The following is a 25,182-nucleotide window of genomic DNA, read 5'->3' as shown; positions in this document are numbered from 1 at the left end:
TTTTTTTTTTTTTTTTTTTTTTTTTTTTTTTTTTTTTTTTTTTTTTGGAGACGGAGTTTCGCTCTTGTTACCCAGGCTGGAGTGCAATGGCGCGATCTCGGCTCACCGCAACCTCCACCTCCTGGGTTCAGGCAATTCTCCTGCCTCAGCCTCCTGAGTAGCTGGGATTACAGGCACGTGCCACCATGCCCAGCTGATTTTTTGTATTTTTAGTAGAGACGGGGTTTCGCCTTGTTGACCAGGATGGTCTCGATCTCTTGACCTCGTGATCCACCCGCCTCGGCCTCCCAAAGTGCTGGGATTACAAGCGTGAGCCACCGCGCCCGGCCCTCTTTTTTTTTGAAACTGGGTCTCGCTCTGTCACCCAGGCTGGAGTGCAATGACAGTCTCGGCTCACTGCAGCCTCTGCCTCTCAGGGTCAAGCAATCCTCCAGCCTCAACCTCCCGAGTAGCTGAGATTATAGGCGCCCACCACCACGCCTGGCTAATTTTTGTCTTTTATGTAGAGACGAGGTTTCACCATGTTGGCCAGGTTGGTCTTGAACTCCTGAGCTCAGGTGATTCTCCCGCCTTGGCCTCCCAAAGTGCTGGAATTACAGGTGTGAGCCACTGCGCCCCGGCCAGAAGGTCATTATTATTAATACTCTTTTGGTCTTTACAGATCGGCATAAACTACCTGGGCAATAATAATGATGGCATGGAGCTGCCTGAACTTGATTTTAAGTTTTCCTGCAAGTAAAAAAACAAAAGCAAAAAACAAAAAGCAAACCCTAAGATTCTAGTGGCATTAAAGGTACCCCCCTCTTCTCCAGAGACCCGTGTAGGTGGGGCTGGTTTTCCAAACTCGGGAAAATTAGGGCTCTAACTGCAGAACTTCTGCTGCTTTCTAAACTAATGCACTTTGTAGCCGGCAGCAAGTGAGGGGTAAACGTTTAATAAGTATTCCGATTAATGTAAGCCCAACGATTTCCTGATGACGTCTCCCAGCGCCTGGGACGGACGGGACGCCTGGGCCCAGATCCATGGCCCAGGGACCTGGGAGCGCCGCGCGGGCCGAGCCCCAGGCAGTGCCGCCTTCCAGCCAGGCCCAGCCCCTCCCTAGCCTGCCCCATCCGTGTCCCCACACTGGGCCCGCCCCGCCGCCAGGCCGCCGGGCCTCCCGGGCCCTTGCGCATCCGGCTCCAAAAGCTGCACGCAGCCGTCACCAGCGTTCTTCTGGTGTTACAAGAGCTCCCGGAATCATCTTTTCGTCGCGTGCTTCCCCCAGAGTCACCTCGAGTCCCGCTTAACCAACGCCCAAACGCCAACCGCCTCGGACGCTGACGCGCGCACCTTGGGTCTTCAGGCTCGTGCACGTACGAGCCCACGAGCATGCGCTTCAGAGGGCGCGCCAGGCCGCGACACGCCAGTGCACATGCGCGCCAGGTGTTCCGGCCGAGGATCCGCATCGCAGGGTTTAGTGAACGGTACCTACGATTCTCAATCCTTATCCCTTTTGGCATGGTGTGAAAGATTATGCAGTAACTTTTACTTTTGTTTTTGTGTTTTTTCCCCTTTCCTTTTTTGTCATTTTCACCTTTGCTCTTACTACGGCTTAATTCAATATATATTTGATGTGTTTGTGGAGTCTTCTCTCCCTAGAATGTAACCTAGGTGAAGGTAAGGATTTTGTCTATTTTGCTTACTGCTGTATCCCAGTGACCAAGAACAGTGCCTGACCTATGGTAGGTACTGAATAAATGAATATTCCAGAGCCTTCCATCTTAGAATTACAGCATTTGGAACTGGAAAAGGCTCAGAAACTGTCTAGCTCAACCCTTAATTTACAGATGACAACACCAAGACTCTCTTCACTGCCTTGACATCTCCCCAATGCCACCACAGCTTCTTTCATAACTAAAGAAGAGCAGAACTCTGAAAATGCTGTGAGAATAGTGTTCTGGAATTGTTAACCAATCCTTAGATTTGGCTATCTCGTTTTCATTGAGAATTTAAAGTGGCTGATTGTTGTTAGAATGCTGGACTGTATCTTGCTCATTTTCACTTCCCCTATTAAATTTATAACAAATTTGTCAGAGCCAGTAAGCATTTGATATATGCTCGTTTAGTGGTGAACCAAACTCAACCAATCAATATTCTAGGGCTGATTAAGTAAAATACTGATAATTGCTTATGCTTATTACTATTGCTAAGGCTGCCATAACAAAGTACCTCAGACTGAGTAGCTTAAGCAGCAGTTTATTTCGTCTTAGTTCTGAAGAGAAGTCTGAGATCAAGGTATTGGCAGCAATTATTTCTTCTAAGACCCTCCTTGGCTTGTAGACGGCCATTTTCACAGGATCTTTCATTTTGCACACGTGTCTATGTCCAATATATTCTAAGGACATCAGTCAGATTGGACTAGGGCCCACCCTCACAGCCTCATTTAACCTTCAGCTCTTTAACCACCCTGTGTCCAAATAGTCACTTTCTGAGGTACTGGGGATTGGGACTTTAACATATGAATTTGGCAGGGACACAGTTCAGCCCACAACATAACTTTATGTGAATTCCTTATCCAGAGAAAAGAAACAACAGCAGAAGTTCCAGGAAACTAAAAGTAATTCATCTAAAACATCATATGAGCAGCTAACAAATTGAACTTGCAATATTTGTTCTTATTAGGCATGCAATTTCTTGAAGATAATTTCATGGAAACCATTTAAAGAAATGAATCAAAGTAACATAACTTTTTCTCTTTTCTTTTCCTTTTTTTTTTGAGATGGAGTTTCACTATTGTCACCCAGGCTAGAGTGCAATGGCATGATCTTGGCTCACCCCAACCTCCGCCTCCCAGGTTCAAGTGATTCTCCTGCCTCAGCCTCCCAAGTTAGTTAGGATTACAAGCATGCGCCACCACACCCAGCTAATTTTGTATTTTTAGTAGAGATGGGGTTTCTCCATGTTGGTCAGGCTGGTCTCAAACTCCCGACCTCAGGTGATCTGCCCACCTTGGCCTCCCAAAGTGCTGAGATTACAAGCCCAGCCAACATAACTTTTTTCTTTCAGACCTCTTTAAATTACCTCAAAATCCTCTTCCCACAAATGTTTACTGAATAAATACCTCTTATTTCGCCCACAAGGAAGTTCACTGAAGATTTTTAAAAGTACTCTAAGCAGAAGGTTCTAACATTTTTATTGATTAGATTTGTGTACAGTTGTAATCCTTCCATCACACAGGTAATATAATAACATTCAAATATCTGTCATTAAAATAACTTATTGACTAATGCTAATATTAACACACAATAGTTCTATCTCTATTAACAATAAAAACCAAACCACTGAGATGTTTAAATTGAGACCATTATTTTACAATTTGGAAGTCTGAGTAATCCAACTTTAAGATGACTTTCTCATTGTTGAAGTTTGCTTTGTCGATGTGTGATTTGGGACTTCCTCTTGTTTCAAGCCATTCCTGCATATGACGCACCTTGGAGATGGGACCTTGCAATTGTCCTTGCACTGTGCCCTGGTCAGTGTTCTGGACCCAGCCTACCAATCCCAGCTTTTTACCCTCAGCCTAAGGGGGAAAAAAAGAGACAGAGATCCAGTGAGATTGAAGAAAACAAACACTATCATCTGTTGCCAGACTCTTGGCCTAGAATCAAGCAACTGAAACTAATTTGATATTGCCCAGAACAGTCAAAACTGAAAGACAGCAGGAAGGATCTCATTGCTGATCTTCACATGAAGTGTTGGCCACTTGATTCCATGTCCTCCTTCTTCTACCCTATAAAACCCAGGCACTAGAATTTTTCAGTGTGTAGTCAATTTGGTTAAGTACCAAAGACTTAAGTCCAAAACAGATGCTTTTAAAATAATCCCCTAAGGCTGATTGTTGTTAGAATACTGGACTGTATCTTGCTTATTTTCCCTTCCCCTAATCAAGAATCTATTGGGTATGTTAAATGGAAAAAGCATGAAGTGATTTGATCCTTCCCCTTGCCTTTAACCAGGACCACACCTAAACAAATCCAGATTAGTGTTCATTATATCTTCAAAGATCATTAGAAAGTATTTCAAGTTCAAAGTAAAGACATGTTTGGTTAATTTGTTTGTTATTTCCTGGGCAACTCATCCCATTGTTCTTACTGTAGTGAAACTGTCTAACCCAACATCTTTATATTGTATCCAAAGCCCACTTTGTTATTTTCCTAAAAGGAAAGCAGCTGGCAATCAGCCTCTCAACAGCAAACCATGAGACTATGTAACTATCAGGTTTTCACTTGACTTTCTTCTCTTCTATCTAAATAATCACAATGCCTTTAGGCTTATGAAAAGCATCTGATCGCCGGGCACGGTGGCTCAAGCCTGTAATCCCAGCACTTTGGGAGGCAGCGGCGGGTGGATCACAAGGTCAAGAGATCGAGACCATCCTGGTCAACATGGTGAAACCCCGTCTCTACTAAAAATACAAAAAATTAGCTGGGCATGGTGGCGCGTGCCTGTAATCCCAGCTACTCAGGAGGCTGAGGCAGGAGAATTGCCTGAACCCAGGAGGCGGAGGTTGCGGTGAGCCGAGATCGCACCATTGCACTCCAGCCTGGGTAACAAGAGCGAAACTCCGTCTCTCAAAAAAAAAAAAAAAAAAGAAAAGCATCTGATCATTATGGTGGCTTATCCTGTTTAATGTTCTTTCCTTTTATTAAACTGTGGCAAGACTGAATGTTTAGGAAAGGTAGCAATGTTTTGGAGGTAATTTTATTTTTGTATAAATTTTTTTTTTTTTTTTTTTTTGAGGAGGGGGTTTACTCATGTTACCCAGGCTGGAGTGCAATGGCGCCATCTCGGCTCACCGCAACCTCCGTCTCCTGGGTTCAGGCAATTCTCCTGCCTCAGCCTCCTGAGTAGCTGGGATTACAGGCACGCATCACCATGGCCAGCTAATTTTTTGTATTTTTAGTAGAGACGGGGTTTCACCATGTTGACCAGGATGGTCTCGATCTCTTGACCTCGTGATCCACCCGCCTCGGCCTCCCAAAGTGCTGGGATTACAGGCTTGAGCCACCGCGCCCGGCCTTGTATAAATTTATGATTAGAATATTAAGTCATTGATTGTTAAAGTAATCTATCTATTAGAAGGTGTTGGATTACAAAAGAAAATAGGAGTTAACATGATTGCATGTCAAAATGCCAGAGCAGTAATCTTGTCAATGTGGGAAACTGCCGGAGGTGGCCAAAGAAAACGTTATACATAGCAAAAAAAAATGTTTGATGAGGAATTGAAGTATCTGTCAAATCAAAGACAAGTTCAAAGCAAAGACATGTTTGCTTAATGAACAAAATAGACTCCAATCAAATAAATAACGGTTTGATGGATACAGAGGAAATCAAGGAATAAAGAAAAATAGAAGATACCTATCCGATGAACTGCTAAGTGCCAAAGATGATAGCATAAAAGAAGACTGCTGGGAATTAATTTTCAGTAAGATTCCACATCCAACTGACTTGGTATAACAGCTGCCCTCTTCTGCTTCAAATTAACCTAGGGGAGCTGACTATCTCTAGTTCTTAAGAGTTATCTTAAATAGTAAATAGCTATAAAAATGTGCAGTTTTAAACAGGAGGTTGTAATAGTCAAGTAAATCTTTAAAAATTTGCAATGTGATTTATCTGAACTCTTGGCCGGGCGCGGTGGCTCAAGCCTGTAATCCCAGCACTTTGGGAGGCCGAGGCGGGTGGATCACGAGGTCAAGAGATCGAGACCATCCTGGTCAACGTGGTGAAACCCCGTCTCTACTAAAAATACAAAACATCAGCTGGGCATGGTGGTGCGTGCCTGTAATCCCAGCTACTCAGGAGGCTGAGGCAGGAGAATTGCCTGAACCCAGGAGGCGGAGGTTGCGGTGAGCTGAGATGGCGCCATTGCACTCCAGCCTGGGTAACATGAGTGAAACTCCGTCTCAAAAAAAATAAATAAATAAATAAAATCAGAAATAAAAGAGAAGACATTATCACCAACCTTACAAAGATAAAAAGGATATGAGGGAATTCTATGAACAATTATATGCCAACAAATTAGATTAACTTGGATGAAAGAAAACTAGTATCTAGAAAGACAAACAACCAAAACTGAATCAAGAAGAAACGGAAAGCCTGAATAAACCTATATCAAGTAAAGAGATTGAATTTTTAATCAAAAAACTTCCCACAAAGAAAAGCCCAGGACCAGATGGCTAAATTCTACTAAATGTTTAAAAAACAATCCTCAGGCTGGGCTCAGTGGCTGACGCCTGTAATCCCAGCACTTTGGGAGGCCGAGTCGGGCGGATCATGAGGTCAGGAAATCAAGACCATCCTGGCCAACATGGTGAAACCTCATCTCTACTAAAAATATAAAATTTAGCTGGGCATGGTGGCACACGCCTGTAGTCCCAGCTGCTCGAGAGGCTGAGGCAGGAGAATCGCTTGAACCCTGAAGGCAGAGGTTGTAGTAAGCTAAGATCGTGGCACTGCACTACAGCCTGGTGACAGAGCAAGACTCCGTCTCAAAAAAAAAAAATCCTTTACCAACCCTTCACAAACTTTCCCCAAAAAATAGAAGAGGATCCAAAACAAGAATTAAGCATTAAAAAAAAGAAGAAACACCTCCCAATACATCCTATTAAGTCAGCATCTCATACTAAAACCAAAGCTAAAAAATAAAGATAAAAAATAAGGAGGAAAAAAAAAGCCCGAAGTAAAAGAAAAAAGAAATAACCCCCCAAAAAACTAAAGCTGTCACAAGAAAAAGCAACCAAAAAACCATACTCTTATGAACAGAGATGCAAAAATTGTCAGCAAAATACAAGCAAACCAAATCCAGCAACATATAAAAAGAATTGTACACCATGACAAGTTAGGATTTCTTTCAAAAATACAAGGTTGGTTCAATACACAAGAAGTAATCAATTTAATATACCATATTAATAAAACAAAAGCTATATGATCATCTTAATAGATGGCAAAAAAATCATTTGACAAAAACCAATACCTCTTTTATAATAAAAATACTCAACAAACTAGATCTATGAAAAACCCACTGCTAACATCATACTTAGTGGTGAAAGACTGAGAACATTCCCATTAAGATCAGGAACAAGACAAAGATGTCTGCTGTTACTACTCTACCCAGTGTTATACTTGAGGGTCTATCTACAGCAGAGAAAAAGAAAAGTCATTCAGACTGAAAAGGAAAAAGTAAAACTACCTCTACTTACAGATGACATATCTTGTATACAAAAAGTCCTACGGAACATACACAGGCACATATTAGAGCTAATAAACAGTTCACAAGGTTGTAGGATATAAGACTGTTGTACAAAAATCAATTGTATTTCTATACACTAGCAATGAAAACCTAAAAAATGAAATTAAGGAAACAATTCCATTTATAATGGCATCAAAAAGATGAAGTGTCTAGGAATAAATTTAACAAAAGAATTGCAAGTCATATACGGAAAGCTACAAAACATTCTTGAAAGAAATTAAAGAAAATAAATGGAAAGATATTCCTTATTGATGGACTGGAAGACTTAATATCGTTAAGATGATAATACTCCCCAATTGATCTACAAATTCAACTCAATCTCTATGAAAATGCCAGTGCTTTTGTAGAAATTGAAAAACTGTTACTAAAATTTACACGGAAACATAAGGGACCCAAGATAGCTAAAAATGATCTTGAAAAGGAAAAACAAACTTGAAGGATTCATACTTCCCAATTTCAAAACTTACTACAAAACTGCAGTAACTGAGACAGTATGGTATTGGCATAAGGATAATGGCTTAGTCTGTTTCATGTTGCTATAAAGAACTATGTAGGTAAGGCTGGGTAATTTATAAAGAAAAGAGGTTTATTTGGCTCATGATTCTGTAGACTGTACAAGCATAGGACTATCACTGGCATCGGGTGAGGGCCTTAGGCTGTTTCCACTCATGGCGGAAGGCAAAGGGGATTCTGCATGTGCAGAGATCATGCGGTTAAAGAGGAAGGGAGGCAAGGGTGGGAAGGGGTAAGGTACCAGACTCTTTTTAACTAGTTCTTGAGGGAACTAATTGAGTGAGAACTCATTGACCGTTCCACCCCCCAGGAAGGGCATTAATCTACTCATGAGGGACCTGCCCCCATGACTCAAACACCTCCCATTATGCCCCACCTTCAACACTGGGGATCAAATTTCAACATGAGATTTGAAGGAAACAAACCTACAGCAGACAGCATACAGATGAATGGAATAGTACTGAGAGTCCAGAAATAAACCCTTACATTATGTTGATTTTTGAAAAAGGTGCCGTGACAAATGAATGTGGGAAATAATACTCATTTCAACAAATGGTGCTGGGACAACTGGATATTCATATGCAAAAGAGGAATAAAGCTGGATTTCCTACTCACATCACATAAAAAATAACTCAAACTGGAACAAAGACCTCAATCTAAGAGTGTAAACTATGAAACTTTGAAGAAAACACAGGCATGACAGCTGGGTATAGTGGCTCACACCTGTAATCCGAGCACTTTGAGAGGCTAAGGTGGGCAAATTACTTGAGGTCAGGACGAGCCTGGGCAACATGGTGAAACCTAGTTGCTACAAAAAACAAAAGCAAAACAAACAAACAAAAAAGCACAGGCATGAACATTCATGACCTTGGATTAGGCAAAGATTTCTTAGATATAACACTAAAAGTACAAGCAAAAAAAAGAACAGATAAATTTGACTTCATCAAAAGTAAAAACTTGTCATAGACACTGTCATGAAAGTAAAAAGACAACCCACAAAATGGGAAAAATATTTGTAAATCATGTATCTGTTAAGGGACTAGTATCCAGAATAAAAACATTCTTTTTTTTTTTTTTTTTTTTAAATATGGGGTTTCTCCATGATGGCCGGGCTGGTCTTGAACTCCTGACCTCAGGTGATCCACCCACCTTGGCCTCCCAAAGTGCTGGGATTACAGGCGTGAGCCACCGCGCCCAGCCAAAAACATTCTTACAACTCAAAAATAAGAAGGCAAATAACTAAAAATGGGGAAAAAGATTTGAATGGACATTTCTCCAAAGAAGACATAAAATATGCCAATAAGAAAATGAAAAGATGCTCAACATCATTAGTCATTAGGAAGGCAAATCAAAACCACCCCAAAAGTATACACGTACAACAGGATATTATTCAGCCTTACAAAGAAAGGAAATTGTTTTTACTTTCATGATATAACACGAATGAACCTTGAGGATATTATGCTAAGTGAAATAAGCCAGCCACAAAAGGACAAATTCTGTCAAATTCCACTCATATGAGGTAACTAGAGTAGTTACCTCTACTCTACTATTAATTCTAGGTAACTAGAATTAATAGAATGTAGATTTATGACTGTCAAGGGCTTGGAAGAAGGAGAAAATGGAGAGTTAGTGTTTAATGAATACAGAGGTTCACTTTTACAAGATGAAAAGCATTCTGTAGATGTAAAAAAACAATGTGAATGTACTTAAGGCCATTGAATTGTACATTTAAAAATGGTTAAAACAGTAATTTCTGTGTTTTATGTATTCTACCACAATTTTAGAAATAAGTGTGCTATATGGTTTCCATATATTTAGGGATTTTCCAGTTATCTTTTTTATTTTTTTATGTGGTTTACTTCCACTGTAGTTGGAGGACATTTCTTATATGACTCAAATCCTTTTGTTTTTGTTTTTGTTTTTTTTGTTTTTTTGGTGGGGGATGGAGTTTTGCTCTTGTTACCCAGGCTGGAGTGCAATGGCGCCATCTCGGCTCACCGCAACCTCCGCCTCCTGGGTTCAGGCAACTCTCCTGCCTCAGCCTCCCACGTAGCTGGGGTTACAGGCACATGCCACCATGCCCAGCTAATTTTTTGTATTTTTTTAGTAGAGACAGGGTTTCACCATGTTGACCAGGATATCAAATCCTTTTAAATGTATTAATACCTGAAAAACAAACAACCGCAATGAGATATTACCTCATACCCACTAGGATGGCTAACATAAAAGACAGTAACCACTGTTGGCAAGGATGTGGACAAACTGGAATTCTCACACATTGCCAGTGATAACATAAAATTGTATAGCTACTTTGGAAAAGTTTGGCAATTCCTCAAAAAGTTAAACATAAAGTTACCATATGACCCAGCAATCTACTAGTATTTACATAATCAATGGAACTGAAAACGTCTACACAAAAATATGTGCTTATGTGTTCACAGCATTATTATTCATAATGGCCAGAAATCAGAAACTCAAACTTCCATCAACTGATGAATGGATAAAACAATGTGGTATATCCATATAATGGGATATTATTCAACCATGAAAAGGAATGGAATACTAATACATGCTACACTGTAGATAAACCTTGAAAACAATATGTTAAGTGAAAGGAGCCAGTCACACAAAAAAGGACACATTTGAATGATTCCATTTATATTAAATATTTAGAATAAGCATGGTGGCTCACGCCTATAATCCGAGTACTTTGGGAGGCTGAGGCAGGTGGATTACCTGAGGTCAGGAGTTTGAGACCAGCCTGGCCAACATAACTCTCTATTTAAAAAAAAAAAAAAAAACCTGGGTGTGGCAGCATGCAGCTGTGGTCCCAACTACTTGGAAGGCTGAGGAAGGAGGATCATTTGAGCCTGGGAGGTTGAGGCTGCAATGAGCTGTGACTGTGCCACCATACTCCAGAAAAAAAAAGAGAAAAAGAGGTATTGACAATTCACACTCATATTTCAAAGATTCAGGTTAGAATTTGAATTTTAAGTACCACAGTCCCAGGAATGAGACACATAAGAAGTCCTGCAGTTCTAACTCATTATCTGTGGGGTTAGAGACATACCGGGAAAGCAGTAGCCAATACCTGTAGAAGGCAGAGGAAACGAGCTTGCATTTGTGTGTGCCTGTTGAGGGAAGATTAGCCACACTAAAGCAGAGGTAGAGGCTGCCAACACTTTGTCCATCCCCTCAAATACTCCCTTATTGCTCTAGTAAGAATACCAGGCTCCACATTCAGATCCCCTATTCTGGAATGGGTTAAGAGTTTTTAATAAGAAAGACATCAGCTAGAAAAGGTAAATGTTCTTTCAAAACCAAAAAAGAATAGAAAGCAATTAAGTGGAGAATTGAGGGAAACTTGGAGAAAGGTCTGAAGAAAGTGCAGCAGCTACAGAGGAAGCATTTACGTAAGTTATAAAAATGCCATCAGGTCATCTAAATGCCATCTCTTCGGTCAATGTTAGCCTTCCTCTAAGAAATCTGACTTGGTTTGATGATGCCACAACAGCGAGAACTGGGAACACCCTCTATTCCCCTTGGAAGAGAGAAGCTCATTAATACGTGTGTCTAGATGCTCAGGCACCACTGTTAGAAAAAGACCAGTAATAACAGCAGGATGATCTTCAATTTACACCACGTTTTACCGATTGCACAGCATTTTCTACTCATTGCTCCGCAAACTCCCTCTTTGCCATGCAGCTACCAAACAGCGAGCGGCTTCCAGTTCACAGTTGTCAGGAACATGTCCCTTGTTTCCATGCTCGCAACCTAGGTTACGTCCCCAAAGCCTGCAGGCCACATACCTGAGTATACTTGCGGAAAAACACCCCTTGGACCTTCCCAAAAACTTCATAATCCACTGATATCAGGGTGTCTCCTTCTGCCATGCTCAAACCTGTCAGAAACCAGGAAAGCAGAAGAGTGAAGGACTATTCCAGGACCCGCAAGCCTGAGTCAGAAAGGGCCACACCCACACCTGTCCGTCCTTAACCACTGCGAGTCGCTGTGAGCGGATGTGATAAGGCGTGTGTGAAGGAGGAGCCAGACGCCGGGAGAGGAAGCTTCGGTTCGCAGCTGCCGGCTGAAGCCTCTTCTGGGGAAATCACCTGCTAACCAACGACCTCCTGACATCCATGCCGGCTCCCGCTCTCTCCCTACCAGAATCCCCAGCTACTAACCCCCAGAATCCCCTGCGATTAACATTTTGGTGCTAATCGACCTGACAGGCACACTCCGGGGACCCCTCCCGGCTCACCCTTCTTGTCCTCCCCACCGGCCGCCGGGATCACACAGGGACCACCACGCCAACGGCTCACCAAGGCGCGCAAACCTCCGCGCCCGGAAGTTTAGTGTGCAGCTGCCCCTTCGCTATCTCTCATGCCCATCACCTCCGCACGACCAATCAGAGACGGCGCATCGGCCCGAGCCCGCCCAGAAGATGGGAACTTCAGGACGCGGTTGCTCGGCAACCCAAAAAGCTTTGGGTTGGGGATCTGTCCAGGATCTCGGCTGGGCCTCCACACATCTTGCCCTCATCCAATTTCATTCACCAAGCGCACCCCTCTTCTTATTTTCTAATGGGGAAAAAGGCATAGACGAAGAAGTACATTGGGATACATTCAGTTAAATACCGACTGACAGCTACTGTGTGCCAGGCACCTGTTCTAGGTGACCTGGCAAACGTTAGTAAACAAAACAGGATCCCTGTCTTGGAGGAGCTTAATTCTGGAAGTGAGAGACAAACAGTGTACATTAAATACCATAAATAGCTTGTAATCCCAGCATTTTGAGAGGCTGACGGGGGCAGGTCACTTCAGGTCAGGAGTTCGAGACCAGCCTGGCCAACATGGTGAAACCCCATTTCTACCACAAATACAAAAATTGACTGGGTGTAGTGGTGGGTGCCTGTAATCCCAGCTACTTGGGAGACTGAGGCAGGAGAATCGTTTGAACCTGGGAGGTGAAGGCTACAGTGAGACAAAATTGCCCCACTGCACTCCAGCCTGGGTGATAGAGCAAGACTCTGTTTCAAATAAATAAATAAATAAATATAAACATTATAAATAGGTTGAGTAGGATACATGTAACCTTTCTGTCCTTTTCATTCAGTTCTCCTTAAATTTTGGGTCATAACTAATCTGGAATAGGGGATACAGGGACATAAGTGCACAGGAGGTCCCAGTGGAGGTTATTTCTCCTTCTGGGCTTCTGGAAACTGCCCACTGGTCTCCCTTACTATGAAAATGTCAAATAATGCTTGAACAAATAACTAAACAAAGTAAGAGCACAAGCAAAATAACTCATGGCTCCAGAGTTACAGTCGAATCAGTCAAATGGCCAAACGACACGAATTTATTTTGGGAAAAGGGAATTGTCAGGGGATTTGGATGAAGACGATTAAAATAGAGTTGATGTGTAGACATTTGAATCCAGCTACCCTTATGATTCATAATATGTGTGGAAAAAAAAACTGTGGTGTTTATTGGACCTTTGTGGATTGCTTGTATACACTACACCCCTTCATAACATAAGACTCCTTACATGAATATGCCAGGTTGGCAGACTTGGCAATGAGAGATGGATTTGTGATGGTAGCCATGGAAATTCATCAATCTGCTAGTTTCCTGCTACAGAGTGAGGATCCATATCCTAGAGAATCATAAAACGTTAGTGTTGGGAGGTGGAGGGTTGGTGGTGGACAAGCTGGATTGAATATTGTGCTTGGCAATATCTGAAAATAACTCTAAACAGAGTATCTGGCTGATGGTATTTCTTTCTCTAAAATTCATTTAAAAAATAGTTTCTCAGCTGGGCACGGTGGCTCATGCCTGTAATCCAAGCACGTTGGGAGGCCAAGGTGTGTGGATCATGAGGTCAGGAGTTCAAGACCAGCCTGACTAAGATGGTGAGACCCCATCTCTATTGAAAATACAAAAATTAGCCGGGTGTGGTGGCGGGCACCTGTAATCCCAGCTACGAGGAGGCTGAAGCAGGGAATTCCTTGAACGAGGGAGACAGAGGTTGCAGTGAGCTGAGATCATGCCACTGCACTCTAGCCTGGGTGACAGAGCAAGACTCTGTCTCAAGAAAAAAAAAAGTGTCTCTATAGCATTCAAAACCTACTGAGTGTCTAATATGTATGGGGCACTCTAAGATATACAAAGATGAATTATATATAATCTTTGCCCTCAAAGAGTTTTTAACTTAGTGTAAGGGGTATATATGCATGCAAGTAATGACAATAAAATGTACGACATGGTAATTTAATTCCAGGAAAATCCAATGAGAGCTCATCAGGAACCAGCTCTGTGCTATAACAAGAACAGAGAATATTACGAACAAGCAAAGAAATGAATTCTGACTGGGAAGATTGGGAAAGGGTTCTTGGAGGATACATCATTTAATCCAAGGTCACACAGCCAGTAAGTGATGGAGCTGGGATGTAGTTCCAGAGAGTCAGTCCAGAGTCAACTCCCATGAATGACATGCTCTACCAGCTCTCAGTCCATGGAGCTTAGAGTAAGGTAGAACCATGGAGATGAAGAAGTACAAGTAGTCAGTTGTGGCTAGACCAGAGGTTCACTACCCTGCTTGTGCATTAGGATCTTTGGGGAATCTTTAAAAAATATTAATGCTCGTCTGGGTGCGGTGGCTCACGCCTGTCATCCAAGCACTTTGGGAGGCTGAGGCGGACAGATCACAAAGTCAAGAGTTCGAGACCAGCCTGACCAACCTGGTGAAACTGCATCTCTACTAAAAATACAAAAATTAGCCAGGAGTGGTGGCACACACCTGTAATCCCAGCTACTCAGGAGGCTGAAGCAGAAGAATTGCTTGAACCTGGAGGCAGAGGTTGTAGTGAACCAAGATCACACCATTGTACTCCAGCCTGGGCGACAGAGGGAGACTCCAACTCAAATAATAATAATAATAATTAATGCTCAGGCCTCACCCCTAGATATTGCTTTCCAAGTAGTCTTTTTTTTTTTTTTGAGACGGAGTTTTGCTCTTGTTACCCAGGCTGGAGTGCAATGGCGCGATCTCGGCTCACCACAACCTCCGCCTCCTGGGTTCAGGCAATTCTCCTGCCTCAGCCTCCTTGGTAGCTGGGACTACAGGCACGTGCCACCATGCCCAGCTAATTTTTTGTATTTTTTTAGTAGAGACGGGGTTTCACCATGTTGACCAGGATGGTCTCGATCTCTTGACCTCGTGATCCACCCGCCTCGGCCTCCCAAAGTGCTGGGATTACAGGCTTGAGCCACCGCGCCTGGCCTCCAAGTAGTCTTAATACGCAGCCAGGGTTGAGACTCACTGGGTTGGACCCCGGGGCTTATTAAGGGGAGGCAAGACTGAAAAGGTAGGCTGGGCCTAATCTGGGAGGTAGAAATGCCATGCTAAATCATGCATTTCAACTTTATTCTCTAGGTAGAGAAGAAGCCACTGGGGAGGGAAATGATAGGGTTAGAAATATTTAGTAATTAGCTTGATTTAATCACTGCACAAAGCATACATGTATCAAATCATCACTTTGTAAACTGCAAATATAGATATAATTTGCACTTGTCAATTATATCTTAATAAAGCTCAGGGGGAAGAAATATTTAGGATAATTATTCTGGCAGCAGCATGAACGATGGGTTTGAAGAGCAGATATTGAAGGCAAGAAGAGAAGTTAGGAGAGCCATGCCATCCCAAGGAGAAGTGAAGAAAAACTCACTTAGGGCAGCAGAAATGTAAAGGAAGAGTCATATATGAGAGACGTTGCAGAAGTAAATGAATAGGCTGGGCACAGTGGCTCAAGCATGTAATCTCAGCGCTTTGGGAGGCTGAGATGGGTGGATCACCTGAGGTCAAGACCAGCCTGGCCAACATGGTGAAACCCCATTTCTACTAAAAATACAAAAATTAGCCAGGCGTGGTGGCATGCATCTGTAGTCCCAGCTACCAGGGAGGCTGAGGCAGGAGGATCGCTTGAACCTGAGAGGCAGAGGCTGCAGAGAGCTGAGATCGTGCCACTGCACCCCAGCCTGGGTGACAAGAGCAAGACTGTCTCAAATTTTTTAAAACAGTAAACTCAATAAAACCTGTGATCAGTTAGAAGGAAGAGGCAATGGTCAGGCGCAGTGGCCCTTGCCTGTAATCCCAGCACTTTGGGAGTCCAAGGCAGGTGGATCACCTGAGGTTGGGAGTTCAAGACCAGCCTGACCAATATGGAGAAACCCCATCTCTACTAAAAATACAAAATTAGCTGGGTGTGGTGGTGCATGCCTGTAATCCCAGCTACCCAGGAGGGTGAGGCAGGAGAATCACTTCAACCCAGGGGCGGAGGTTGCGGTGCGCCGAGATCGTGCCATCACACTCCAGCCTGGGCAACAATAGCAAAACTCAGTCTCAAAATAAACAAACAAAAAAAGAATATAAGGAAGAGGCAACAAAGAGGGAAGCATGGAAGACTGATGCTGTGGGCATGAACAGGCACACTGGAGAAGCCGATCTGAGAAAGGGAGAGGATCATGAGTTTATGTTATCATACAGAATTTGAGGTTCCTGAGGCACAATCTTGTGGAGGTGTCAAATGAACAGTCCTAAATTTGAGTCTGTAACTTATGAGAAAGACTAAAGCTAAGTTGGCTGTCATTTAAACACAGGTGAAACCTGAAATTTCAGCATTTGGTTGAAATCTTTAAAGAAAAGAATGTCTGGAACTACATATATAAGAAATCTGAGGGCTTCAGAACACACTTAAACTTAGGGGGCAGATGGGGAAAAGATATTATATGCCAGAGACTTGGAAGAAAATGGAGCAAGGACATGAAAGAAGAAACCAAGAGGGCACAGGAGCAACTGAGAAGAGCGTTCTAAGTGGGTGGAAAATCAATAATGTCACATGAGTAGGATGAAGAAATGAAGCTTTTGTCTTTGGAAGGTCACTGGTAGCTCTGTAGTTAAATAAAGTGGAGAAAGTAGAAGCCAGGCCCCAGTGAGCTGGACAATGAGGGGGAGATGAGGATATGGGGGCAGCAAATGTGGAGATTCCCATTAAGAAGTCTTGTGGGGAGAAGAGGAGAAATGAATGAGACTGTAAAATGAAAGTTAGGTCAAGGGAAGTAAAGTTTGTTTTGGAGGGGAAAGTTGAGTATCTTTTAAAACCAAAGAGATGGAGTTTATGGAGAGGTACAATTTGAAGTTAGTAAGATGCAGGCAGGGTGCTGTAGCTCACATCTGTAATCTCAGTACCTTGTGAGACTGAGGCGGGAGGATCTCTTAACTCCGGATGTTGGAGTCCAGGCTGGGTAACAAAGGGAGACCCTGTCTCTACAGAAAAAAAAAAAAAAAAAAGTTAGCTGGGTGTGGGGGGCACACACCTATAGTTCCAGCTACTCCTGAGGCTGAGGTGGGAAGATTGCTTGAGCCGTGGAAGTTGAGGCTGCAGTGAGCCGTGATTGTGTCACTGCACTCCAGCCTGGGTGACAGAGTGAGACCCCGTCTCAAAAACAAAGAATGGGCGCAGTGGCTCATACTGGTAATCCCAGCACTTCTGGGAGGCCAAGGCAGGTAGATCACCTGAGGTCAGGAGTTCAAGACCGGCCTGGCCAACATGGTGAAACCCCCTCTCAAAAAAAATAGAAAAAAATTATTCAAAACATAATGGCAGACACCTGTAATACTAGCTCAGGAGGCTGAGGCAGGAGAATCACTTGAACTCAAGAGGCAGAGGGTACAGTGAGCCAAGATTGCACCACTGCACTCCAGCCTGTCTCTCTCTCTCTTTCCCTCTCCTTCCCTTTCCTCTATGAGAAAGAAGGGCCACAGGCCTGTTGGTCCAAACCGGCAACAGGGCAAGATTCTGTCTCAAAACAAACAAACAACCAAACCAAAACAAGCAAACAAACAAAAAACCAGAAAACAACAAAAAAGGCCAGGTGCAGTGGCTCACACCTGTAATCCCAGCACTTTGGGAGGCTGAGGTGGGCAGATCACAAGGTCAAGAGATCGAGACCATCCTGGCCAATATGGTGAAACCGTGTCTCTACTAAAAATACAAAAAAAAAAAAAAAAGCTGGGCATGGTGGCACATGCCTGTAGTCCCCGAGTGGAAGGCTGAGGCAGGAGAATCACTTGAACCGGGGAGGCAGAAGTTGCAGTGAGCCCAGATAGTGCTATTATACTCCAGCCTGGGCAACAGAGCGAGACTCTGTCTCAAAAACAAACAAACAAAAAAACCCCAAAAAACAAAAACAAGAACTAAATGCAGGGGTATTCAGCAGAACTTTGAGTCAAAAATAAAAAAAAATAAAAATAATAATTAAAAAATGCAGGGGTAAAGTGACAAAGTCAATTCCTGGAGGGTACTGAAAAAAACTGATTCGGGGCTGGGCATGGTGGCTCCCGCCTGTAATCCCAGCACTTTGGAAGGCCAAGGCGGGTGGATCATGAAGTCAAGAGACTGAGACCATTCTGCCCAACATGGTGAACCCCATCTCTACTAAAAATACAAAAATTAGCCGGGCTTGCTGACCTGTGCCTATAGTCCCAGCTACTCAGGAGGCTGAGGAAGGAGAATCTCTTGAACCCGGGAGGCGGAGAACTCATGGAAAGAAAGTGGCCCTTCTTTCTCATAGAGGAGAGGGAAGGAGAGGGAAAGAGAGAGAGACAGGAGAGAGAGAGAGAGAGTGTGTTAGAGAGGAGAGAGACAGGAGAGAGAGAGAGAGGGAGAGAGACAGACAGACAAGCTGGTAAATTCTGCCGAGGGCAGCTGTGGGGGTTGATAATTGGGACCCTGAGTGGGGAATGTCTGAAGTTGCATGGAGAGGCGGTGGAGTCAACTAGGGATGATAACGAAGAATTAAAAACAAAAACAAAAACAAAAACAGGACTGACCTGGTGGGTCCACCAAGGAATTTCTTTGTAACATGTAACAGCTGTAATGTGACATGCTGAAGTATTAACACTGTTGACTGCTGTCTACATTATTTTCCATGTGCATGAATTGAGCAGTTACAGGGAAAAAGTGAACTGCCTGTTCCAAACGGTTTACACAAATGAACCGAAGCGAAGAAGAAAAATAAACCTTCTTTTGATGTCAACAAGTTACAGAGTATCATTTAGTGTTGAAACCAGGTTATTTTCGATCTGGTAGTTAACTTTTATTATCATTACATTTGGCTGAGTCATTCCTGGGCCCTAAGTAGAGACGGCCAGAGTTACCGCGTGAGAGTAAAACATTATAATATCAAAATAATTAGATTGGCCACAAAAGCTACCCCGGAAAGATACTGCGTAGCAAAAACGTTGACTGCAAGTTCCAAAGCCTTGGCGAGGACAAGCAGGGAGCGCGCGCGTGCAGCCATACCTGGGGCCCGCCCAGCGCAGCCGAGCGCGCCGAGAAAGGCCAGCAGCAGCCCCGCTCCCGCCAGGCTGGCGGACGCCGGCATCCTGCGGCGGAAACGCGCGGGGGCGCAGCCAGGGCCTCCGCCCTTTGCCCGAGAAGGGCACGCCCCAGGGTCTGGGAGCATCGTTCTCAGTAAAGTACAAGTTCTTCTTTGATGGAGCCCCAGAAAGACTCTCCCGCCCCTCCCCTGTTCCCCGAGGGCAGGGCTGGACCGAGCTGCAGAGTTGAACCGACACTGGGTCAAGTGACGCCCGGGCTGACCGCACCCCAACCCCCAGCCGCCCGGGGTCGCTGGTGCACGGCGCCTGCGCGCGCCTCCCCGGGGAGTTCGCGGCGAGGGGCGGGGCTCGGCGCGCCCGTGACTCCGTCTCCAGGCACCGGGAATAACAGAGCCCAGCTGAGAGCGCCTGCGCGGCCGTCGGTCGAGGGGGAGGTCAGATCTGGGAAACTGGGGCCTGGGGTTTACCCTGAGCAGGAGCTGTGCCCAAGGGCCTGAGGTACGCAGAAGGGCGGGGAGACTTGGGGTTAGCATCTCCACCTCCCAAGGGCCCGAAGGGCAGGAGAGCGAGAGGGCTTGTCCCCAAAGGCGGAGTCCGCAGTGGGGGCGACCCAGTTGACCCTTCGGGACAGAACGTGACTTCGGCCTTCGGGATCTAAAACTGGCCGCAGCCAGGTCAGGTGGCCTCAACGCTCAGGTTACAAAACTTTTACTGTATGCGCCACAGGGACTCCTGGGATGAGGATTTGCCAGCCAGGCACCTGCTCCAGGCCCTAGCAGGCTCTGTGCTCTTTGGAATCAAGCGCAGTTCCAACAGGCGGGAAGACCTGAGAGCTCTTTGTGCCAGTCAGTACCTCTGGGGCACAGCTTTCTCACCTGTAAAATGGTGAGGCTGGACTCGGAGGGAACCCTTCAATTTACAGGTGAAGAAACGGGGCCCAGCAAGGCAGAAGTCGCTGGTCCTGTTACAAGCCTAAGTCCTGACTTTGCATCCGATGCTTTTTCCACCTACTATAGAGTATACTGTGCGTGGCAGAGGCTGGTGCTGGAGGAAAGAAAGCCAGGTAGCAGGAACACCTGTGGCACCTTCGTTTTTCTATCCTCAGGGCCTAACACAGTGTCTTATGCATTATCATCACTCACCGAATGCTTACTGAAGGGAAACTTTGGCAGATCGAGCACCATTGTCCCTAGAAAAGTTTCAGGAAGGGCCGGGCGCGGTGGCTCACGCCTGTAATCCCAGCACTTTGGGAGGCCGAGGCGGGTGGATCACGAGGTCAAGAGATCAAGACCATCCTGGTCAACAAGGCGAAACCCCGTCTCTACTAAAAATACAAAAAATTAGCTGGGCATGGTGGCGCATGCCTGTAATCCCAGCTACTCAGGAGGCTGAGGCAGGAGAATTGCCTGAACCCAGGAGGCGGAGGTTGCGGTGAGCCGAGATCGCGCCATTGCACTCCAGCCTGGGTAACAAGGGCGAAACTCCGTCTCAAAAAAAAAAAAAAAAAAGTTTCAGGAAATGTGGGCAGGGCAAATGTAGAAATAGTTTGCTCTAGCAGCCAAGAGTGAATCTCAGACAAACTCTTCCCATGTATCTGGTTTAAATCTCCCATAGGCATCAGCCCTGAATGGCTGGTCTCCAGTTGGCCTCACATCCTGTGGGCGTTATGCTCCCACATAATGCAACAGAAGCTCCAGGGCCCCACTCAACGAAGCAAGACTCTAACGAACAAGGTGACTCTTCCCAGCAGTCCCTGAAGGGGCACCTGAGTAACAGTTTCCAGAAGAAGCTTTTGAGCAACAAAGAGTTGACGCTGAATAAAGTCTACCCTCACCCCAAATGGAACACCCACACAAAAGCGCGGAGCTACTCCTATCCCCACTGTACTGGAATCAGCCAGCAAGATCCAGGAAGTGATTCCCAGGGCCAAGGAAAGTGTTCGTTTTACTCGTCATGCCCTCAATCCTGGTATCCCAAAGCCAATAACCAGGACTTTATCCCCTTTACAAAGAAACGAGTTGGGGTGGACCGGGCGTACCCACTGAAACCTGTGGTCCATCGGAAGTCGGGCAGTATGAGTGAGGCTGGCACGGATGGGGATCAGAATGTCTACCCAAGGCCCCCTGAGCTGAGAGAGTTTTCATCCAGCAACCCTGGTGTGAGGGGCCAGGTCAACTTTTCTGTGCTTGGTACTGCTCCTGCTGTGGTGCAGGAGGAGAGGGCCGCGGTAAACTTCGAGAGGACTGAGCGCGTGCAGATCCGAAGACTGGAAGCTGCAGGGGAGAACTTAGAGGAGGAAATCCGGAGGAAGCAGATTCTTCTGAGGGGAAAGCTGAAGAAGACAGAGGAGGAACTCAGAAGGATCCAGAAGCAAAAGGAACAGGCCAAGGAAAATGAAAACAGAGAGCTACAGAAAATTATACTACCCAGGAGAAGAGTTAAAGGTGATAATAGCAACGCCACGTACAAACCTATCTTCTCCCCAGACTCTGAGTTTGAGGAAGAATTCGGTAGAGACAGGAGACGGGATGAAGCTTGGGGATGGTCTCAACCAAATTCGAGTCCATTCCAGCTCTCTGATTATAGAATCCAGAGGCTCAAAAGGGAAAGGCTGGTGGCAAGCAATAACAAAATTCGGGACCGAGTCTCAGAGCCGTCGGTGGAGAAGTTCTCTCCACCTTCAGAAACGCCAGGCGGTTCTTTGCAGGGATCCGCCAGAAATTCCAGCCTGTCCACGGCACCAGACCCCTCAGGTTCCCGCGGCTCCGTTGAAGAGCCACAACTGGGCGAGTGCAGCCACTGTGGGCGCAAGTTCCTCTTGCTCAGGCTGGAGAGACACTCCGCCGTCTGCAGCAGGATGCGGGAGTCCAAGAGGAAAGTGTTTGACTCCTCCAGGGCCCGGGCTAAGGGCACAGAACTAGAGCAGTACTTGAACTGGAAGCGGCCAGCTTCAGCCAAGGTAACAAGAGCCTTATGGATGTGACTTGGTGTGGGGTTGGGGGTTGTTGTTTTATCATCAATTTTTTTCTTTTTTTTTTTTTTTTTTTGAGACGGAGTTTCACTCTTGTTACCCAGGCTGGAGTGCAATGGCGCGATCTCGGCTCACCGCAACCTCTGCCTCCTGGGTTCAGGCAATTCTCCTGCCTCAGCCTCCTGAGTAGCTGGGATTACAGGCACGCACCACCATGCTCAGCTAATTTTTTGTATTTTTAGTAGAGACGGGGTTTCACCATGTTGACCAGGATGGTCTTGATCTCTTGACCTCGTGATCCACCCGCCTCGGCCTCCCAAAGTGCTGGGATTACAGGCTTGAGCCACCGCGCCCGGCATCATCAGTTTTCTTTAAGGAAAATTCTTGTGTCCTGTAGGAAGAATTGACGTCTAAAATTAACATTTCTTGATGACTACTGTTTGCCAGCATTGTGATGGGAGCTTTTCATGTGATTCTCTCATTGTCTCTCATTGTATGTATCAATGCAAAAATCAAGACTTGGATAGGCTGAGTTGCTTGAGGTCGCAAAGAGCTTTAAGTGGCAGGGTCAGCATATAATTCTCGGTTGGAATGACTAAAAAATCTAGACCTAGAATTTGTGTCCTTTGGATTATAAAAGTAATAAGTGTTTACTGTAGAAAATTTAAATGACACAAAAAGAAAACAATGCAGCATTTTTGTTACCTGGAGAGAACTCCTCACTCTTTGCAATATATTCTGCCACCTCCCAAGACTAAGATCTGTGACATTGCTTTATCTACTCTTTTAAAGATCAGCTCAGTGTTGACATAGCTTCTGAGTAATAGATGAAATACAACTAAGTTTGGAATTCTTTTTCACTCCATTTAGAGTATAAACACCTTGAAGGTAAAACAGACTTTCTTTCTGGTTATCTTACAAACCATGCCCCTGCCAATTATTTCTCACTTTAGAAAAACCAGGGTGTAAAAAGTAAGGGCTTCACGATACTTACATGATAAATTTAGGCTAACTTCATAGGCACATTTGGACAACATATCTGGAGAAGATTGTCTCATAAGTGAATGACCTGTCAAGGCTGTGCCACTTGGTTTATAAAACAGGTATTTCTCAAAGTGTGGCAAGCTGACAAACTTTGTTTTAGTAGTCTTAGTGTTTAGTGTTTTATTAGAAAAATTTATTAGTCATTTAGTGTTATATTAGGAAAATATGACAATATATATAAGCCCCTGATTTCCAGGGATCATGAACTTACAGAAAAATCTTAATTAATTGTAAGGATTAAGTGAAAGTGCAAATGATTGAAGTTTGGGAAGTGTAGACCATATGATCTCGGATGCCCATCTAGTTCGAATATTCCAGAAAAATAAGAGAGTGTCTTTCTGCTTTCATTTCCTTCCAACCCTCCCTCTGCTGTGCTGGCACCTCTTGTCCATCAGCACTTTACAGTTTCTGTGTATTTGCTGGAGCCTTTAAAAACTCACATTTATATGATGGTTGTTAGAAGAAATTGTTTACAGTTAGAGTTCTTTCTTTCAGTACAATTTGGGGAAATCACAAGCAAGTCCCATCTGTGTTCAGAGACAATCTCCCTGAAATCTAGTTTCCAAAAAAGAAATCAACGTTTTGCTCTTGCAGATAATAATATGATGGCCACTTACTGTTTTTTCCTGTTTTCTTTCTGTTCAACCCAATAATCCACTGGGGATTCATTCTGTCCCACTATAGCGATTTATTTTTGACCAGAGCCTAAAACATCGTATGTTTCTTAAATTTGTAAATACAGTTGCAGTGCAGTGAAGCAAAATAATTAGGTTCCTAAGATCAGATGATCCAGCTTTATGGCAGCTAGTTTGGCAGAATGTGTGACACTGAAGACACCAAGACAGAAGGGAACTAGACTAAGCTCTACCCACACCACCCGGTAATGTCTCAAGTCTTATTCCACAGTGCTGTGCCTTTGGAAGCTGAGTGGTTGTACCTTCCTGTCATTCCTCTGGAGTACTCAAGAACAGGTGATTTTCCTGGTATCCTTTAATCTTCACGTAACTTCCAGTGGACGTATACCCCATCTCTTTCCTGGACTAATAAGCATTTTCAAGGACAGGGAACATATCTTTGTGCTTTGTGCTTAATAAGTGTTAACTGAATAGAATTTCAGTACAACGAGGAATAAAATCATAGGAATTAGAGTATAAGAAGTAAATTACTAAAGTATTTCATACACTTGAGGAACTTTCCCCTAATCAAATTCTTTTAAAGGTTCTGGGATACCATCTCTAACACTCTCTTGCCTTCTTGTCTGTTTCAGTAAGAAACTTTCCCCAAGGACCCTTTCTTTTCCTTTGATAAAATCTCTCTTCCTACTATTCATCATTAACAATGCCAGATCACCAAGAGCTATTTATCTGCTCTTTTACAAAGGGTCTTTTTTTTTTTTTTTTGGGACGGAGCTTCGCTCTTGTTACCCAGGCTGGAGTGCAATGGCGCGATCTCGGCTCACCGCAACCTCCGCCTCCCGGGTTCAGGCAATTCTCCTGCCCCAGCCTCCTGAGTCGCTGGGATTACAGGCACGCGCCACCATGCCCAGCTAATTTTTTACAGTTTTAGTAGAGACGGGGTTTCACCGTGTTGACCAGGATGGTCTCGATCTCTTGACCTCGTGATCCACCCGCCTCGGCCTCCCAAAGTGCTGGGATTACAGGCTTGAGCCACCGCGCCCGGCCTCTTTTTCTTTTTTAAAAATCTAATAGTATTTGTATGCATTTAAAAAGTCCCGTTGTAAGGCTGGGCGCGGTGGCTCAAGCCTGTAATCCCAGCACTTTGGGAGGCCGAGGCGGGTGGATCACAAGGTCAAGAGATCGAGACCATCCTGGTCAACATGGTGAAACACCGTCTCTACTAAAACTACAAAAAATTAGCTGGGCATGGTGGCGTGTGCCTGTAGTCCCAGCTGCTCAGGAGGCTGAGGCAGGAGAATTGCTTGAACCCAGGAGGCGGAGGTTGC

General features: G+C 44.5%; 3 protein-coding genes across 23 annotated transcripts in view; 1 reads left to right on the top strand and 2 right to left on the bottom strand.

Moving 5' to 3' along the window:
- Positions 1 to 1,430, bottom strand: part of MLH3 (mutL homolog 3) — a 33,070-nt gene extending 31,640 nt beyond the window's left edge. For 6 of the 9 annotated variants that reach the window (XR_004271781.1, XM_032287828.1, XM_032287834.1 and 3 more), the window contains exon 1: positions 1,274 to 1,430. The gene's annotated coding sequence lies outside the window, so the exon portion shown is untranslated. The remainder of the gene's footprint in view (positions 1 to 1,273) is intronic. The other 3 variants (XM_032287832.1, XM_032287831.1, XM_032287830.1) reach the window with 3 other exon arrangements.
- Positions 1,431 to 3,156: 1,726 nt separating this feature from the next.
- Positions 3,157 to 19,437, bottom strand: ACYP1 (acylphosphatase 1). Of its 4 annotated transcripts, XM_032287824.1 has the most exons (4): positions 12,066 to 12,144; positions 11,787 to 11,916; positions 11,614 to 11,705; positions 3,157 to 3,562 (listed from the first exon to the last, which is right to left on the bottom strand). In XM_032287824.1, exons 3-4 carry the CDS (start codon positions 11,695 to 11,697, stop codon positions 3,347 to 3,349), a joined length of 300 nt encoding a protein of 99 aa, XP_032143715.1. In that variant the 5' UTR covers positions 11,698 to 11,705; positions 11,787 to 11,916; positions 12,066 to 12,144; the 3' UTR covers positions 3,157 to 3,346. The 4 variants fall into 4 exon arrangements, with proteins under 4 accessions (XP_032143715.1, XP_032143714.1, XP_032143716.1 ...); XM_032287823.1 differs by lacking the exon at positions 11,787 to 11,916 and having other exon boundaries at positions 12,066 to 12,176; XM_032287825.1 differs by lacking the exon at positions 11,787 to 11,916 and having other exon boundaries at positions 12,127 to 12,146.
- Positions 14,266 to 25,182, top strand: part of ZC2HC1C (zinc finger C2HC-type containing 1C) — a 47,242-nt gene continuing 36,325 nt past the window's right edge. For 6 of the 10 annotated variants that reach the window (XR_004271776.1, XR_004271777.1, XM_032287817.1 and 3 more), the window contains exon 1: positions 20,720 to 22,163. Coding sequence is in view for 8 of the 10 variants with exons in the window: in XM_032287817.1 (XP_032143708.1) it covers positions 20,832 to 22,163 (1,332 nt within the window). In the remaining 2 variants the exon portion in view is untranslated. Of the gene's footprint in view, positions 14,277 to 19,545; positions 19,703 to 20,719; positions 22,164 to 25,182 lie in introns of those variants that run through there. The other 4 variants (XM_032287816.1, XM_032287815.1, XM_032287821.1 and 1 more) reach the window with 4 other exon arrangements.

This window comes from Sapajus apella, unplaced genomic scaffold (genome assembly GCF_009761245.1).
Source record: "Sapajus apella isolate SASKATOON/1434 unplaced genomic scaffold, GSC_monkey_1.0 scaffold20, whole genome shotgun sequence".
Lineage (NCBI taxonomy): Eukaryota > Metazoa > Chordata > Mammalia > Primates > Cebidae > Sapajus > Sapajus apella.
Note: the sequence above shows the minus strand (reverse complement) of the source record. Positions and strands in the feature narration are given on the sequence as shown.

Bases quoted from the DNA above. Each gene is read 5' to 3' on its own strand.
- ACYP1 (XM_032287822.1), bottom strand. From the start codon at position 19,329: ATGCTCCCAGACCCTGGGGCGTGCCCTTCTCGGGCAAAGGGCGGAGGC. The intron at 11,706-19,166 runs GTATGGCTGCAC...GGTTTCTGACAG, and splicing joins CTGCGCTGGGCGGGCCCCAG to GTTTGAGCATGGCAGAAGGA. The intron at 3,563-11,613 runs GTATGTGGCCTG...TTTCCCCCTTAG, and splicing joins TTTTCCGCAAGTATACTCAG to GCTGAGGGTAAAAAGCTGGG.